This window comes from Oncorhynchus kisutch, linkage group LG13, assembly GCF_002021735.2.
Source record: "Oncorhynchus kisutch isolate 150728-3 linkage group LG13, Okis_V2, whole genome shotgun sequence".
NCBI lineage: Eukaryota > Metazoa > Chordata > Actinopteri > Salmoniformes > Salmonidae > Oncorhynchus > Oncorhynchus kisutch.
Genome location: NC_034186.2, coordinates 64131645 through 64150509, shown reverse-complemented (window position 1 = coordinate 64150509; position 18865 = coordinate 64131645). Strand labels below are relative to the sequence as shown.

The window sequence follows — 18865 nt, the reverse complement described above, 5'->3', positions numbered from 1 at the left end:
TATCGGAAGTAAAACAAAAGGGGGTGGGGGGCGAGCCGAATAGTGAACACACTCAGTTTCCGTGTTTTGTTCTTTTGAGAGAAAGAATGTTGGCATGAAGCTAGACTCGAGGGGAGGCCAACGAGAAGTTCAAGTACTCAGGTTTGTTTCATTTAGCCCGTAATGAGCCTTGCGCTGTCGTGAGAGAGATTTCTGACTGCAAAGTTCAAAGCTGAGCCACAGATAGAAAAAAGAAAAGAAACAAGCCCTCACTTGAAACTTCAGAACATGTTGGGAGGTTAAAACGACGGCTTCTTTCGCTCTGCCCCACACCCACTTAAATGATCATTTTCACTTTTACTCAAAAAGAATCTGAAAGCTATTCAGAGCTGCAGCCTGATAAAGTTGACTGTGTCTGTGTGTGTGTGTGTGCGTGTGTGTGTGTGTGTGTGTGTGTGTGTGTGTGTGTGTGTGTGTGTGTGTGAGAGAGAGAGAGAGGCGACTGTGTGGGAATGATTACATCAGCCTGAGCGGGGCCTATGATTGGTTAAGGAAGTGTGGTTTGATTCACTACCTAAAAGCCCATGGCTGTAACCCTTTGTGAGAGAAGCAGAGGGAAGTTGTCAACTAGCCGGACTGGAAATAGTGCCATCTGCTTGCTCTGTCCTGCACTAGGCAGAGGAGAGGAGATTATGTGACAGGTACCATAACAGGCAGCCACTGACAGAGAGGAAGGAACCGTGCTGTACTAGTCTTTTTTTCTACCAAGTTGTGGAGAGGGTTGTTCATCTGTGTGTGTTCTGTGCGGAGGCAGCTCACTCCAAAAATGCCATCGTGCTCTCCGGACTGCTGCCTATTACAGGCCGTAGAGGTAAGCTCCTAGAGACATATTTAACCGCTTTTCCCCTTTTCTCCGAAGTCTGACAAAGGTTAGCTGAGGCGAGGGTCAAAGTAATTGCTTTAAAGGTCGAAGATAATTTGTCTTTAAAAAAAAAAGTAAGATATGACAAGCGAGGAGGGAATGTGTGAGAGGCTCAGAATGGATCGAAGCTTGAAAGGAGGAATCGTTTTTTTCTTTCCTGTCGAAAGAAGATATGATGTTCTGTTGTAAGGCTTTGAATTTGTTGAAGTTATAGCTGGAGAAGGAATGAGAATGTATTTTTATAAGGCATCATGTTTAAAGGGTGCGTACTGTAGCCTAAGTGGGAAGGCTAAGGAAGCTAAATTCCGACTAAAATCTCTTTGGAGGAACCAGAGGGAATAGGATCTGTGCTCAGAGGGGGATTTATCAGGGCTTTATCTGTTGTTTCTATCAATGTGCTATATTCCTCTTTACAGTATCTTTCTATATAGTTTATTTCAGTGTCTTTCTATACAGTATCTTGTTCTATACTGTATCGTTCTATAACAGTATTTTTCTATACAGTATAATGTATCTCTATACACAATCTTTCTATGCAGTATCTTTCAGTCAGTGGGTAATCTCTATGGAAGCAGGTGGTGTGGATTGAAGGACTAAAAGAGTTCCCTTAGTATTTAAGCTTGAAGTATGATTCTGATGAGTGTCACATTTTATGATTTTAGAACCTATATTTTCCCACAAACCGCTGCCATTGAGAATGGATTGTATATGTCTGGGATGCTCATCAAACACGCATGGTTATGAATGAAAGTGAATTGGTATTATATTGCAAATGTTGTGCTATCTAGTTATGCTTTCTATGTAAAACTGTGCCTGTCTACGCCTGAACTATGCGTCTCATCTATCTGAATTATGTCTGTCTGCCTACGAGGTTGTGTCTGGGAATAGTTCTAACATGAAAGGGCCTTTTCTTTCCTCTTTTAGATTATAAACATTTTCAGCGAGGACGGCATGGGGAAAGTAGTGGAAATACCAGCCGACATGACTGCAAGAGATCTTTGCCAGCTCCTCGTGTACAAAAGCCATTGTGTGGACGACAACAGTTGGGCACTTGTTGAGCATCACCCTCTCCTCGGACTAGGTAAGTGGCAACCTGGTGCGCTGGATGGGTGGGCTGGTGGGCAGGCTGGCTGGCAGGACATAGCCTAGCGCTCCCTCCCCCCTCGGCCCTCGCTCTGTGAGAAGCCAACTGGATAATGAACATGTTCTCCTGCTCATGTTAAAGTCAACAGAGGTCTCGCTATGGAAACCAAGAGTCATCATAAATAATAGATAGCCTATATCTGTAGCCTATATTTTCTCTTGTATATCATTATTTTGGTTAACAGTCATTAGCTGCCTGTCTGTGCCTGCTCTTAGTCTTTTAGATGGTTTCAGAGTCTGGTGTATATGGCACCTTATATAGTACACTACTTTTGACCAGAGCGCTATGGGCCCTGTTAGATGAAGTTCACTATGTAGGGAATAGAGTGCCATTTGCGACGTAGTCTGAGACAACGTGCTCTTAGTGCAGGACCGGGAACCCTCCTGACATCACCCTCCCAAACCTTAGTTTGTTACCGTACCTGAGAACGGATATACGGTCACTTACAGTTAGAGATAAGAATGTACCATTATATGGTCACGTGTAATAATATGATTAGAGATGTTCTTTTATCTAATTCTGGACCAGGAATTGCGATCACTGGCTCATACAGGTACCTTGCTCTGTCTAGTTACTGTATATCTAGCCAACATTTGTACAGGGACTTTACTTTGGGCTTTTACCATAGCTGAACAGGATAACGCTAGTCTCACTGAATGTTAGATGAATTGATATTAGGTTGTGTAAGTCAAGACGTAGGATGCTTAATGTGGCGGCATTGCAGCGATTTGTTAAGAGTTCTGAGAAGCAGAATGCTCCAAACTTCAAACCCCTAAGGAACGAGCAATTATAAAACACATGTTGTGTCTGGGCTTATATCTTCATTACAGCAGATGGGTAAAATGAGAGTACTGTATTTCTGGGAATGTTTAGGCCTAAACACTGAAATATAGGCTACCCAATATGTACGCACAACATAAAGGGTAACAATTTTATGCAGTAATTATTTAGGTTTATTGTTGCATATGTGAAGAGGGTGTAGTTCATATTGATATGTGTGTCTGAATTATCCAGGTTTTGAAAGTTTAAAAAAAAATGAATTTGCTCATAAACGTCAATTTCCTTTTGATATCCTGAGCACATTATAGTCCAAAGGAAATGGCATATTTGAAAATCTTCAAACTAATAACATTATATGGCGGTTAGAACACAACAATATTACATATCTGAAGCACAGGCCTCTAAAGCTCTTAAAAATACATGATCTGTTCTGATTGGTTTGGTGTCAGTGCGTAGGGATACCCAGTATAACATCATCCCTCTACAATGGCAAAATTCTACAGACTGGATGCATCTCAAATGGCCCTCTTTTCTTATAGTGAACTACAAGGCACAATATTGCACTTTAAGGTGCCATTTGGACACAACTTCCATTCGTTGTAAAAGGAACCAGGGCTGATCTGACCTTTAGAAGCCACCTGAATGGAGCTAGGGCAGGCTCTCTTTGGTGAGTCCAGTCTACTAGAGGCAAGGTCACTCTTCCTAACTGCTCCTTAATCTGACCAGGCCTGTCCAGATGGGCTTTGTTGTATAAGAATGACATCCAGCCAATTAGATATGTTGCTTTCCCAACCTTGCTCCCAATCCCCTCGCTAAGGAGGAAACTGGAAAAGACCGGGGAGAGACACAGATCCACAATGGAGACGGAGTCCCTGACTCCCTGGTATAAAGAAGGCTACGACTCATTATTGAGTCGTATCTTCTCTTCAGAATGGCGGAGTCCAGGGGAGATAGTTGAAAGACAACCCCACAATCAGTGGGGGTGTTTCCTTAGAGAAAGAAAGAAAGAGAGAGAGAGAGAGAGAAGGCCACTGTCAGTCATCGGGTGAATAGAATAGCTGATAAGAATAATGGCCAATGACCCTCCCTCAGCTTCCCCCACAAAGGGTTATAACCTCTACAGACTTTAAGCTAGTGAGTCAGGGTCTTGACTGACTCATGGTCAGAGAGGAAGTGACTCACCAAAGAGCCTCAGTAAAGGCAAGGTAGAGAAGGTACTGGATTGACTCTCCATTTTTTGGGATGTAAGCGGACTAGAATCCAACCAGGTTGCAACATCAGTATGATACTACCCACATAGTTTCTGAAAACGTCCACATTGTCTATTTCCTCTTTTTCTCCCTTTTAATGAGTGTGAGTATATTACTGCATGTCCAAGAAAGCCTGGGCCCTTCCTCCCCAGTCCCCAGTGTCTCCTTTCCTGCTGCCAAAATCTATTTAGGAATCCTGCTTCCACAGTTGGATGTGAAACATGTGTTCCTGCAGAGAGAGCAGGGGCCAGGCAGGGTCAGTGGTCTAGGCAGGGTCAGTGGTCTAGGCAGGGTCAGTGGGCCGGGCAGGGGGGGACGGGACTATAGCAGGGTTGGGGTCAATTCAGAAAGTAAACCCAATTCCAAATTCCAGTTCATAGGCTGAACTGCTCGTTCTTTCATTGTTTGCTCTACACCCAATGTTCAGGACATGAAAATTATTTCAATGTTGTTCTTTTTCTTGTTAAAGACGTGATATTGTGTCCTTATTATAGGCTTCCATTTGGTAACTAGCTCCTTCTTTCTCTCTCTACAGAGAGGTGCTTGGAGGACCATGAGCTAGTGGTACAAGTGCAGGCATCCATGACTAGCGAGGGCAGATTTCTGTTCAGGAAGAACTATGCCAAATATGAATTCTTCAGAAATCCCTTGGTAGGTTGTTTTTTTGTTTGTTTGTTTCCAAGGAATCCCAGAGCTTTTCCTTGTCCTATTTATATTCTCTACATGTGTAAACAGTTACATCAAGCTAAACAGCCTGGATTTTATTTTTTGTTTACAAGCAATGCATTTCATAAATGAGTGGAGAATGTTTGGTTGGGCTTGTTAAATTTAGCATATTACCCAGAAAAATCCTACTACACTCTCACAATCAAGTGGGCCTCATCTTTCACTCACTTTATAGGAATGTACCCACTCACACTCAGAAAAATTAACAGATTGTGATAATACTGTTAGACTGGTGGCTATAACTGTCCAGGACTCAGAAAGACTAGGCTAAACCAGGGTCCGGGAAACTGTCCCTAAACATACTTATTTAAGAAACAGTTTGAAACTAGTTTGAAAAGCTATGAGACAAATACTATTGTTTAATGTTTTTCTTCATTTTCATTTGAGAAGGGGGATTAATTTAATGTCTCTTGGCGTTCCACCTCCATCCTTCTGAGTTTCCTTTTACCCACAACCTCCTTGCTAAACGACTGCTTTCGTCTCACACTTACCAACAGAATTTCTTTCCCGAGCATATGGTTGCATGGTGCCAGGAAACAAATGGTGCAATCCCACCATCTCAACTTTTACAGGTATGTGCCGTAGAACAGTAAAGACTCCACTACCTCAGCATACTGGATACTCCAGTCTGTGTTGTGTACTGTGTCTGATCTCCTTCAAAAATATCACCTTTGACCTCCTTGTACATGTCTTGTCAGAGAACAGACTGTAACACTTGATGTTCTGTTGACATACGAGTGTCTCTGCACACGCAGGCCAGGTGTGCCTAACAGAAAGACAAACAGACAGACATTACAGCTTCTGAAGGGAAGCAACTGTGAGAGGAGAGTAAAGGAACGTACTGAATGTTATAGCACAGCGCATCAGGCCAACATCCTCCCATCCTGTGCCAGGCAGCACAGCGCAGCTGCATGGTGCCTTTAAAGACCTGAGGCTCTAATGGAATGAAGTTTACATGTTCAGCCTGCAAATGTAGCAGTGTGACAAAGCGTTATTAAAAGGCCCATGAATGGAATCCATCCACTATGGCAGAAAGCTTTTAAAATGATACCATCCTTGACATGGTCAGATTGAAGGAGCAGGCTGGGGGCGGTTCCAGGAATCCAGTGAAGGCAGATCATAAACAGTGAATCACTTAAAGGTGCACTATGCTATTTCCTGGTTGCAAAAATTCTAATAGTTAGCCTACTTTCAGTCATTATGTAGAGAATCAGGGTGCTGTCTAAACCACTGTAAAATAACTTTTGACCAAAAATAATATATTCATGTATTTTCAGCTGTTTGAAGCTGTTGTACAGAGCCGGGAGTGAAAGACGTAAAAGCGGAACTTAAGAATGGGAAGCAAATGAAATGGCACACATAAAACACATCTACCGCTTCTTAGACTTGCTTTCAATGAGAATGTCAGATCCTTAACTTAAATTTCTATGTCGGTTTGGTCGGGTCGTCAAAAAGTGGCGTATTGCACCTTTAATTAGTGTCTTGTCAGGTCAGGAGACAGTGTCTGAATGTGGCAGAGAGTTCTGTATTCTGCAGGGCATGTTAAAACCAGTAGGTGCTTATCTTATCGCTCCAGTCAGTTCTTGCAACAACTTGCTGTCAGAATCAGAACTCCTTGTTGAATTGTCTGTCTCTACAGTGTGTATGTGTCTTGGTTGATACTGTAGTGTGTATGTGTCTTGGTTAATACTGTAGTGTGTATGTGTCTTGGTTGATACTGTTACATAAGACAGAACATCTGTCTGAACATTTCTCTCCCATGTTTAAAGTGGCTCATAAAAATTGGTATCACAAGAATGCCAAGATTGTTCGTTATATAAATGTTTGTTTTCTGGCTCCAAGCCCCATGAAAATGAAGATGTTTGATTTGTGCTAAAGCCGCCTTCTATCTCTCTCCTTCTCTCAGAATTTCTTGAACTCCAGCAGTTGTCCTGAGATCCAGGCCTTTTTATACGTGAAAGAGATGGGCAGGAAATCCTGGAAGAAGCTGTATGTGTTCCTTAGACGCTCAGGACTTTACTTTTCTACGAAAGGAACGTCGAAGGTATTTGGCCAACCCCTTTCTACTGTAGGCTTAGTACACTAACTCTGTTAGTGTTAGGCTTGTATTGCCGAATCCTTGAGCCAATATCCCACATTTAAACTGCGCTAGTAATGGCCTACAAAGTCTAATACTTTAGTTGCTAGTTAAGAGGCTGCTTGCCTCAATCATCTGTACATTCTTGCTGCTCAGAGAGACCTGCCTTCTCTATGTCCCATACAACCACACATGCTGCTATTGATTTAAGTGGAGCTCTGCTCTCTGTTACCTCCAGGCTTGCGTTTCTTTGTGATGAAATGACATCGGCTATTGATTTATCCTCCACAGGAGCCCAGGCATTTACAGTTACTAGCAGACCTGGAGGACAGCAATGTCTTCACAGTAACAACAGGCAAGAAGCTACACAGTGCGCCGACAGACTACGAGTTCTGTATAAAGGTACGTTCAAGAGAAAGAAAGGCCTCTGCACTCGAGGCATTGCAAGTCATTCAGATGCTCATATGTTGTCTATTATTCCGCTGTCTTCTATGGAGGACAAGCCGTCTCCTATTACAGTTATTGAACAGTGTCGTGTCTAGACTGTGTCTGCTTCCCAAATGGTGCACTATATAGGGAATAGGTTGCCATTTGGTATGCATCCTGTATCTTGCTGAGACATGCCTGACGAGAGGCAGGCCTCGCTGCCATTGTGTGCTCTGTGTTGACCCACTTTCTGGCTATATAATAAATGGATAGAGAATCAAACCAAAATCGAACAAAATCCTATTTTATTCTGCAACAAGATCAGGGTTGGGTAGGTTCCTTTCTAAATGTAATCTGTTACAGTTACTAGTTACTACAACATATCTACGTTACAGCACTTTTGGATTACCTCAACTCGGTAATTAATGTAATCTGATTACTTGCAGATTACCTTCCCCTTAAGAGGCATTAGAAGAAGAAAAACATATTACCAATTGAACAACATATATTGCAGGATAAATCAATGTTAGAGGTTACATAAATTGGCTTCTTCTAATCCATTCTTTCTCATTTTATACAGATAATAATACAATTAGCCTACAGTATTTAGTCATTCCAATTCATTTAATACCCCTTTATCTTGAAGAATAAGACCTAGAAATATGGAAGTGTAGATTAGGCAAATTGTTTTACCCGAGCACAACCCAAGAACAAAGGACTTATTAGCCAGCCCTACTCTGTTGTTTTTGTTTTCATGGAGGACTGATTGGGCTCATTGCTTCAAGTAAAATAAATAAATGCTGCTCTCATGGAATGGCATGCTTTGAGAGCTTCCTGAAAAGAGCTATTTGCATGTAAAAAATGTATGCCGTATGCTGCATTTGCTATAGGCCTATTGTATACGTTTTTGTTGGTGACACTTTGGTATCTGGATCATTTGCAGCTGTTTAAGTCTAAGTGTGTGAGTTTGATCATGTATCCATTAGGCCCATGGGCATTTTGAATCCCCACAAATTAGATTGAGCAATAAAAGCCCCACTTGTGGTCTTCTTAAATTAAACTTGTTTTCGACAGTATGGAGCACAATACCACAGAGGAGTTTAGAAGGGAGCAACTCAAACTTTTATTCCATAGGCTGGGATCCGCACTATACAGCTGTTGAGGGAGTGCATTTTTTTCACTCGCTGTCAACTGGTTGCAAAAACAATGATTGATAGGCAGCTTAAACTTCAATTCAACCATTATTGGGTTAAAATACACATAAGCATTTGTAAATAGCCATCTACAACAATCACAATCCGTAATGAGTAAATAACTAATAGAGAGAGCAGCGGTGTGATTCACATCGTTGTGCCATGTAGATATCAATAATACGTGATATCCGTATCGCCTGTAGGCTACACCACTACTGTCATCCTTACTTCTACGCATTTATTCAAGTTGAACAATCTTTGGACTGTAGCCTACAAAAGCCCATTCCTGCTCTTTTCCCGCAAGCCATCTAACACATTTGGTGTGTCATCATAGTGGTCTCTGACTCGCTCAGGTGGATTCAAAGTAATCCGAGAAGTAATCATCCAGTTTTTCAAAAGTATCTGTAATCTGATTACAATATTTTGCTATTAACATAATGGATTACAGTCCCGCCCGCCAACCCTGAACAAGATCATCTATCATCTCATGGGATATGTTAGTGTACGAGGGAGGAGGGTTTTAGTACAACCATACTGTCTGAATGGTTGTTTCTAATTATGGGGTGTTTATTTGGTCTCTCTAATTGGTTGTTGTGTGTTAATTGACAGCCCAACAAGAGGACTGAGCTGAAAGAGTTGAGGATGTTGTGTACTGAAGACGAACAGAGCAGAACATCCTGGATGACAGCCTTCAGACTCTTCAAGGTACCAACGCCATGACAACAAGCCCTCAATACACTGCAAAAGTAGTGCCTCAGTTATTACCAGAGGGTTGTATCAGATGCCAGTTCACTTGGGTTGTTGTGAGAGTCAATATTCAAAGTAGCATGGTATAACTATCTATCTTTATGAATTTGATGAATATTTTGTAAGGTTTCCTATTGGTTGACTTAACCCAAACAAAAGCAAACCTTTTCATTTGTGGATATTCTCCTTATTCTTCACAGTATGGAATAGTCCTCTATCAGAACTACAAGATTCCTCAGCAGAGAAAAACTCTGTCACACTTTTCAACACCAGTGGTAAGCCTCTCCTTTTAGCTCCTTACAGGTGCCAGCCAAACTGTTGTTAACATCCAGCCTCTTTCTCGGTTGTCTTTCTTGATTCTTTGTGTCCTCTATTTCGGTGATTCGAACCAGCAACCTTTTGGTTACTGGCCCAACACTCTTAACCGCTAGGTTCCCTGTCCAGTGCATCTGAGGAGAGAGGAGGACTTCAATGACAGACAACTGAGAAATAGCCCTAGTACTGTAACCGGGCATTTTCTACATTGGAAGTATATTGACATTGACACTGCTTTGTCTCCCCCTAGCGGAGTGTGTCCGAGAATTCTCTGGTTGCCATGGATTTCTCAGGAAGGATAGGCAGGGTGATCGACAATCCCTTGGAGGCCCAGAGCGCTGCCATGGAGGAGGGCAATGCCTGGAGGGTGAGTCTCTTTCTACAACATTACTACAACCGTGCTACAATATTACTATTACAATGGTTCTACAACAATAATACAACCTTACTACAACGTAACTACGTTACAGCAATGTTACTTCAACGTAGCTACGTTACAGCAATGTTACTACAACGTAGCTACGTTACAGCAATGTTACTACAACGTAGCTACGTTACAGCAATGTTACTACAACGTAGCTACGTTACAGCAATGTTACTACAACGTAGCTACGTTACAGCAATGTTACTACAACGTAACTACGTTACAGCAATGTTACTACAACGTAGCTACGTTACAGCAATGTTACTACAACGTAGCTACGTTACAGCAATGTTACTACAACGTAGCTACGTTACAGCAATGTTACTACAACGTAGCTACGTTACAGCAATGTTACTACAACGTAACTACGTTACAGCAATGTTACTACAACGTAGCTACGTTACAGCAATGTTACTACAACGTAACTACGTTACAGCAATGTTACTACAACGTAACTACGTTACAGCAATGTTACTACAACGTAACTACGTTACAGCAATGTTACTACAACGTAGCTACGTTACAGCAATGTTACTACAACGTAGCTACGTTACAGCAATGTTACTACAACGTAACTACGTTACAGCAATGTTACTACAACGTAGCTACGTTACAGCAATGTTACTACAACGTGACCACAATGCGACTCCGATGTTATTAAGATATTACAATGCTTATATGACCTTATGGTCTGAAAGAAAACTTACTGCTGAAACGTTGGTGATTTTATAAATAATCTGAGCAAGAGTGCAACAACTGTTCTTTGGGTCATGCTTGTCACAAAGCTATCATGCTCTCCGTCACGGAGAACCTTTTTATTAACAAACTAATCCATGTTTGTTTGTTCTGTATCTCAGAAGAGAAGTCAACGGATGAACATTCTAGGTAGTCCCAGTCCACTACATCCCTGTTTATTAAACTCAGGTAATTCAACAACATAAGTTCTCACAATCCCTGTGTTATTTGAGTTGGCTACATTCTGTGTAGATAAAGCCTTGACCCTGTCCTAAAGCTCTCCTTTCCACTTCCACGTCCAGTTATTCACAGAACACAACTGTGGTTCCATGGGCGGATAACGCGAGAAGAGTCCCATCGGATGATCCACCAACAAGGCCAGGTGGACGGGTAAGGCTCCTCAGTCTCTGCAACCACACAGCCAACCTAATATTTGATCAGGATTTATTTCGTTATTAAAGTGTCTTGCATCTTCAGAATGTCCAGCCCACATGCTAACATATGTTGGATTTAAATTTGTAAATTTGACAGACGTTGACGTTTTCACCAAAGACTGATTTTCTGCTCAGGTTGTTTCTCTTGAGGGACAGTCAAAGCAACCCAAAGGCCTTTGTCCTCACACTGTGCCATCACCAGAAAATTAAGCATTTCCAGATCTTACCGGTAAGTGAGCTTTACCTTGCCTCTGGGCTTCTCTCTTTGACCTCCCCCTCTCTCTTATGTCTACAGGCACACTAGAAAACCAAGTAAAACAGCCAACAATTTTATGGAGTAAAGTAACTTTTGTTGTTCATTACTTCCTGTTGTTCTCACCTGACTGTTGTCTCTATGGTCCGTCCTGCAGTGTGAAGAGGACGGCCAGATCTTCTTCAGCCTTGACGACGGGTCCACCAAATTCACCGATCTGATCCAGCTGGTGGAGTTCTACCAGCTCAACAGAGGAGTCCTGCCTTGTAAACTCAAGCATCCCTGCACCCTCGTAGCCTTATGACCCCTGACCTATGACTTGACCGGACTCTGCCTAAAAACAAACTCAATACTTTTTCTTTAGGAGAAGCTGATGTGATGAACTCATGTTGTGTCATGTTGTGTCATGAGCTGCCAGAGACTGCGGATGGAACAGGACGGAGTGGTTAGGGGGTTAGGATGGACTCTAGTGGACTTCAGTGACCTCTGTTCCGGAAGGAAGGAGGAGATAAAGAAGCAAAAAATAAAAGCAAAAAGCTGCACCACGTTGTTATTAACTCTTATAAAAAACAAAAACATGTTCAAGTTTGTATTCATAGTCACCAATAAGCTCTGATCCACTGACACGGTTTAGTGACAGTTTATGAGATCAAAGTAGTTTTTATTTTCCTTGTCCAATCATCAGGACTTTGTTTAGTCTGGGTCACTTTTTTACATAATGAAAGTATTTTTTTGTGTTACAAATCGTCTATACTACAAACTTTTTTTGAAAAGCTGATTGTTTTCTAGTTTGGCGTTTGTGAAACTGGGAACAGGCCTTTCCACACTGACTGAAGAAGAATTCCTCTACTGTCTCATTTTTCTCGTTACCAACAATGGCAAATCCCTCCTGTGTTGGAGGGATGGATGGACAATCTGATATTCGTAAAAAGAACATCATGAGACAGATCACGAGGCCAGCTGTCTCTGTCAAGCTGTGGGAAAGGAGAGGCTGGAGCTGGTAACTTAGGATGGAGCTGAAGGATACTCAAGGACTACACAGGATCCATTCATTCCACTCTCTTAGGACTTTTCTTCATTTCTTTCTTTCTTTGGTGACCTCACAGGCTGTTGTGTTCATAACATTTTAGTACTGCATCATCAAATGTGTTCATAGTCCGTTTTAGTTTCTTATCAGTAGTCTGGAGCGTATAGATTTCTAATAGTCACACAACAACAACTAAATCACTACATCCAGTTCAGTGTTAAATCAATCCATCATCAGCTCGACCATCCGGTGTTCCACATACAACCACATGAACTTCCCCCCCAAAATATAAACTACTACAGGTATTCATTCACTCCCCGTCTCATCCACTCATTTAAGTCCCCGTAATAGGTAGCTGTTGAGGTCCACGCTGCTAGCCTAGTCCTATACTGTGTGCTATAACCAACCCTTCTGTTGTTGCCTACAGTACGTATTCAGAATGGCACTAGGCTACCAAGCTGCTCCTCAGGTGATAACAAGCAACATAACAGCCAAGGAAGGCTCTGCTCTTGGGTCTCTCTTGGTGTCAATGCAATAATAATCTACATGTAAAACATTGGAAAGCATATGGCCATCTTGTGGACTGTAATTCCATGTTGTAAGCACTCTGAAGACATGGTTATGATTATATGACTAAAACCTAACTTAGGCCAATGGGGAGGGTGCCACAGTTTTCTTTTAAACCCACCTGTTTGCATTCCCTCCGTCAGAACACAGGGAAATATAACCACTACACCAACCTCTTATGATCCACTAGAGGGATCTGTCTAGCTCAGAGTTGATGTGTACAGTCCAAGGTCGGTCTGTCTGTTGTGCTGTCTGTAGAATTGAACTGGAATCAATCGACTCATCTGCTGTGAGGACCCATCTTCTTATTTCATGTGTGCGTCCCAAACAGCACCGTATTCCCTACATAGTGCATTACCTTACTTTTGAGTAGGGCCCATAAGGCTTTGGTCAAAAAGTAGTGCACTATATCGGGAATAGGGTGCCATTTGAGACCGAAGTCCATTCATTTTGGACTTGTTGCTTTTCTTTTCCATGATGTGATTGAATGATTGTTTTTAGAACAGACACTGTGAAGCCCTAGTAATGGATGATACCCTGAAGTGGAAGCCTCGTCCAAGGTTGCAGTGAACACACAGATTTGTAAAGATGTTTTTACCTGTAACGCAACATTAAGAAAGAGCCATCTTTTTATTTTATTTATGGTGTCTTAAGCTGGATAGATTCAGATACAGAATATTAGCCACACTATCTACAAGTTCTGCACAATGACATTTCAAAAAATAAGATGCAATGACTCAATCATTTCAAGTATTGTTTCGCAAATGTATTTATTTATCTAGATGTGAGTGATTACTTGAAATGTAGCTCTTTTCTCAGTGCTGTTCGTTACTGTTTTATCATTACCATGGAATGATTGAACCGTGTAATTATTACATAGCATCTATTACAAAGCCTATAATTCATTTCTGGCTTTTTATGTTTGAACACTCAAACTATTTTATCACCAACACTTACTATGAAGTAACATTCAAGTGGTGTTCCCTAATGGTTTTCATTCCAAATTGGTGACAGTAGAAAAAGTGTGGGGAATAAAAGTCACTAATATTTCAGTCACAGTGCGTTTCACATCGATATTCAGTTTAATGCCTTTCTCTCACACGTTCTTCTACATTTAGGAAATCTTTTCACATGAACTCCTCAAGAATATTTCAAACACACAGGTTGAATTAGTTTACTTTAAAAAACTTATTTTTTTACCATATTTAAATATTTGACCTCTTCTTAAGTGTGACTTTCACTGATGCTGTCAATCGAACGAATTTCATATCTGGATATTTAATTCATAAGTTGATTTTCAAATTCATAGTTTTTTGAGCTGTCAGTTCAGTTGCTCTGTCCCTTTTCATTACAGTTAGTTGTCTTCCATTTTACAGAATGTTCACTCTTTAAACTGTGCGTTAATCAGAACTTTGTTTCTTGTCAGAAGTGAAGCTATACCTTTACAATACTTGGTGTACAGTACGTTAAATGGCCAAGTCTTTTCCACAGCATAGTGTGTATTATCCAATTAGAGAGGCTTGGATGTGATGGCACAACTAGATGCCCACTGCAGTACCTTTTCCATGGAATTTTGAGAGCTACACTTCACTGTTTATTGGGTGTGACCAGAGCCGTGAATATATAATATATGTTAATGTGGGGCTCTGGGTGTGGCATCATTATGACTATACAATGAGCAGGTTAGGTGCCAAAGCTGTTTCCTTCTCCTATGCTAAATTCGGTCAAAACGTTGGACAATATACCTTCCCATTGGTCATAATGATTTCAGTAGAAATCGGTTAGAATTGCCTCCTCTGGTGGTAATCTTAGCTGTACAATGTTATATGCAACTCATGTAAAAGTTGTGTACTGAATCAATGTACCATATTAGCATATGAAACCATGTAGATGCAACACTGTATTTAGGTTACAGATCACTATTATTACCGCATTGGCTTACTCTTAACTACTTATGAAATGAAGAAACTTGATTTATTTTAGTGGTTTTTATCATTTGGTTTAATGTGCATATCGAGTTTGTTTCTTATGTGTTTCTCATGTAAAAACCTTCACAAATGTCTGTAATATTGAAATGTTGCTGGTATGGAACTGGAGTTGGCTTGGGCATGCATCTTTTCATAGTTCCTGCAAGTCATCCTAAGCTACTCAGACATCACTGACTTCTCAACACTAACTGTTTAGGCCTGTCAGATACAGATACATAGGTGTTTTTCATATTCAGAAACATTCATATCAGAGGCGAGTTCTCTCACATAGTGTCTTGCTATGAACTAGTAGAATGTTGCTAGTGACATTGAATCACCTGCAAAGTAGTGAATTGAGTAAATGTACTTTTCTATGTCAGAGAAATGAATGTAACTGGGTTGCTCAGGGTTGACATGGAGCCTGTTGAAAACTGGTCATATCGTCAGACCAGTGACATTTTGTATGTGCAACGAATACATTGTGTAGTTATTTTGATCAACTTGGGGTTAATAGTATTTCACCAAACAATATTTTCTTTAGTAAGTAGTTTGGCCTTTATGATATTCTTTCAGCATACCAGTAGTTTCTCCAAACCAGTAGTACAGCACAGTTGATTTAAGGTGTCCTCTTTTCTTTTGTGTAAGTCTGTTTGTCCCAAGAAGCCTAAAACGCAGCAGGTGCCTCTGATGACCTTTTTCTCTGCACTAAACCAGAGCTGACTTTGGACCGTTCATGGGAACCTTTTCCAGTGATCGATAATGACTCTTGTGCTTTGCATATATTGTCACAATGCAAGATACAGTGACTGTACAAAGGAGTAAAGCAAATATATATAGATCTATATAAATATAAACCATTATGTATTTCAGGGAATGCAACAAAAAACAAGAACCTGTATCTCTTTTTAAGAGAAAGATCCTGTATTCATACTGTGCTTTGCTTCGATCTGTAAATAGCTGAATGGCTTATATATCTTAATTGTAACCTTTTCAGGTATTTTTGTACAAATAAGGGACTGATATGTTCTGTTTATTGTAATTAGAATAAAACATTAATACATTGCTATTCATTTAAGCTGTGCTGTTTTGTCTTGGTAGGGAAGTCCTCATCAAGGTAATTACAAATGCATTTAAATCACTGTACTCTATTTGCAAATCATTTGGTTTCTTTTGAATACTATTGCAAATCCTACTTCTAGATGGGATTACAAATCTACTGCAATTTTCCATGAGTTTAGTTATATATTTCCATCTAGCTTGAAATGTCTGCTTGAAATGGGTTTGTACTTCACCCTGTTTGCCCACTAGATGGCAGACAACTACTATAGCGAATCAAATACTCTACTTAAATGGGCAATCATCCATTGAAACAATAACAAAGCATATTCCCCACACTATGTTTCAGTAAAAAGCTGAGGGATGGGGCTGGAGTAACTACTCTCAAATTCATAGACAGAGCTATGGATGCAAGGACTGACCATGATATAGCAATTAAAGTTTGTTTTGAGGCCATGTTTGTTTTGAGGCCATGCCATTTGTTTACATTTTCTTTGTTTACAAACATTGCAGTAAAACAAGCTTATGTTTTGGGTTCTGGTGGGGGTACGACAGTTGGATTAAGCTCATGAGGCATTTATAAGTTATATTCTTCAAGAATCAGTGGGAAGCTACTTATTTTAACTTCATTTATAAATCCAAAAAATGATGTAGCAACTGCAGATTACCCCTTTAAGAGACAAATGTCATGAACTAACTTTCAAATGTTCATGATTGTTCACGTCCCAGCAATCAATATTCATTCAAAGCATTACAGATGTTGGCACAAAACGGTTAAGAGCTGAGAAGTGTACTCTATACAGACCTAATGCTGTGTTAATAACATCTTGTAAATTCGTAAATACAAGCATACAACTGTAAAGAAAAATCCACTTGACCGCCCCTCCAAATGGTAATTACTAGGAAACTGTTCTATTATCCCTGAGCACCGACTTCTCCCATGCTGAACTCTGACGTAATCCACTAAGGATATGACCTCTATAACAGTATTTTCGGCAGTTAAATGAAACAACAAAACATGATTTATTCATTTGGTTTGTGAACACTTTAATTTGTTTGCGAGCACTAGCTGTACTTTTAGTTTATGGTTGATGTGGCTTTTTTGCCATTAGTCAACGTTTCTCAAGTTCAAGGGACGTGAATTCATCTAACTCGTATTCTCAACTTCACAATTGGTAATTACCACTTTGCCACGTGGTTATGAATGCAGCATAAGAATGGAGCAATCATCCAGGCCCCATAAGAGAATGTAGATAAATCAACATCCAGGTTATGCAGATGAGAATTGAGATGTACTCTGATTTTCAGATGACGAGGTATCAGGTTATCTTGCTTGAGGTCTTTCATCAGATTGACATCTGGCCAGTCTGTATAAACTAAAATGTGTATTTAAGCATTACGATAGCCACAGACCCTAGAGGATGCATAACCACATAGATTTTGGAACTAGTTTTAGCTTGTTGACAGTGGGTTAAGTCTAAAATATTAACCCTGAATGTAAAAATGTATAAAGTCAAGATAGTTCACATTATTTCAATTTACTTTATCAATGTAATGCATTTTACCCAGATTTCCACCACAAATCAACAAAGGAGTTTGGTTTATTGATTTAACTATATCAAATATCAACCGAAACGGTATACTTAAAATGAGTCATAACCGGGTTTATAAGTAGTTTGTAAACGTTAAATTAGTAGTTTATAGATGGTTTATAAGTATGTAATAAACAGTTATACCCCATTGGTTGAAATTATGCTTGTCAGTTAACTGCTTTCCAAAACCCAAGATTATGAGGCTTAATTGGTAAGTGCTAATACTAACAGTAATATCAATTAACAATAGTAGTTATAACAGTGCCGTGCAACAGGTGTGTACTAAGCCTTTGTGTCGATCAGGCTGTGTGGAAAATTAGTAGGATCTCATTAACTCCTTGTGAATCAGCCCTTCCTGCCTGTGCACACTGCCTTGGCCAGGAGCCACACTCCCATTGGCTGGCTGAGGGGGGCCACTGGGCAGATAAAAGAGCTGTGCTCGTCGCTCCTGCTGTACACCACTGCACACTGCTGCTGTGTATGAAGACTGAAGGAGAGGAGGACCCGACCACGACTGTGCCCGACAACGTGAGTACACCCACCGCCAACCACCTACTACCACCCACCATCTACCCACCCACCGCTCTAATACTCTTATGGTTTTTCAGGACTGCAGGTCTCTACTGGGCTGCAGAATATATGCACACCAGGTGCTGTATGTACAGTATCATAGTAAGAGTGCTGGTCTAGGATCAGGTCCCTCCGGTGTATATATCATCTTTGTCATTATGGTCCAAAGGTTAAAACTGTTCCTATATCAGCACTCCTTAACTTGATACGTACAGCTCTGGCAGAGAGGATTGATAGAAACAACAACACCCGAATGACTATGTTGGGTTGTTCACACACTTACAAATTCTCTTACAAATTCCCAAAGGGTTCTTCGGCTGTCCCCATAGGAGAACCATTTCTGGTTCCAGGTAAAACTCTTTTGTGTTCCATGTAGAACCTTCTCAGTAAAGGGTTCTAACTGGAACAAAAAGGGTTCTACCTGGAACCAAAAATAGTTATTCAAAGTGTTCTCCTATGGGGACAGCTGAAGAACCCTTTTAGGTTCTAGATAGCACTTTTGTTCTAAGAGAAGAGGGCAATGTTCATATGTCTCTGTTGAGTGTTGCATGCATGGGTGGCATTCAGAATGATACGCTTCTGTAGATGTACTGTGGTGTTTCGTAACAGCTTGATAGACTATAGTGCAATTGCTTTTGTGGTTTTTTCTCTCTTGCTTCTCTATTGCTCTTGAAATTCCCT

At 40.6% G+C, this 18865-nt stretch overlaps 2 protein-coding genes across 5 annotated transcripts in view; both read left to right on the top strand.

Moving 5' to 3' along the window:
- Positions 1–16036, top strand: part of LOC109901918 (growth factor receptor-bound protein 10) — a 77746-nt gene extending 61710 nt beyond the window's left edge. For 3 of the 4 annotated variants that reach the window (XM_031786906.1, XM_031786905.1, XM_031786907.1), the window contains exons 6-17: positions 1826–1982; positions 4611–4726; positions 5299–5373; positions 6708–6845; positions 7170–7280; positions 9107–9202; positions 9445–9519; positions 9810–9926; positions 10841–10907; positions 11021–11108; positions 11288–11381; positions 11563–16036. In XM_031786906.1, the coding sequence (XP_031642766.1) occupies positions 1826–1982; positions 4611–4726; positions 5299–5373; positions 6708–6845; positions 7170–7280; positions 9107–9202; positions 9445–9519; positions 9810–9926; positions 10841–10907; positions 11021–11108; positions 11288–11381; positions 11563–11709 (1281 nt within the window). In that variant the 3' untranslated portion in view covers positions 11710–16036. Of the gene's footprint in view, positions 1–577; positions 851–1825; positions 1983–4610; positions 4727–5298; positions 5374–6707; positions 6846–7169; positions 7281–9106; positions 9203–9444; positions 9520–9809; positions 9927–10840; positions 10908–11020; positions 11109–11287; positions 11382–11562 lie in introns of those variants that run through there. The other variant, XM_031786908.1, reaches the window with a different exon arrangement.
- A 1964-nt stretch (positions 16037–18000) lies between these two features.
- The window catches only part of LOC109901920 (aromatic-L-amino-acid decarboxylase-like), a 34568-nt gene continuing 33703 nt past the window's right edge, over positions 18001–18865 (top strand). The window contains exon 1 of the mRNA XM_031786904.1: positions 18001–18142. The gene's annotated coding sequence lies outside the window, so the exon portion shown is untranslated. The remainder of the gene's footprint in view (positions 18143–18865) is intronic.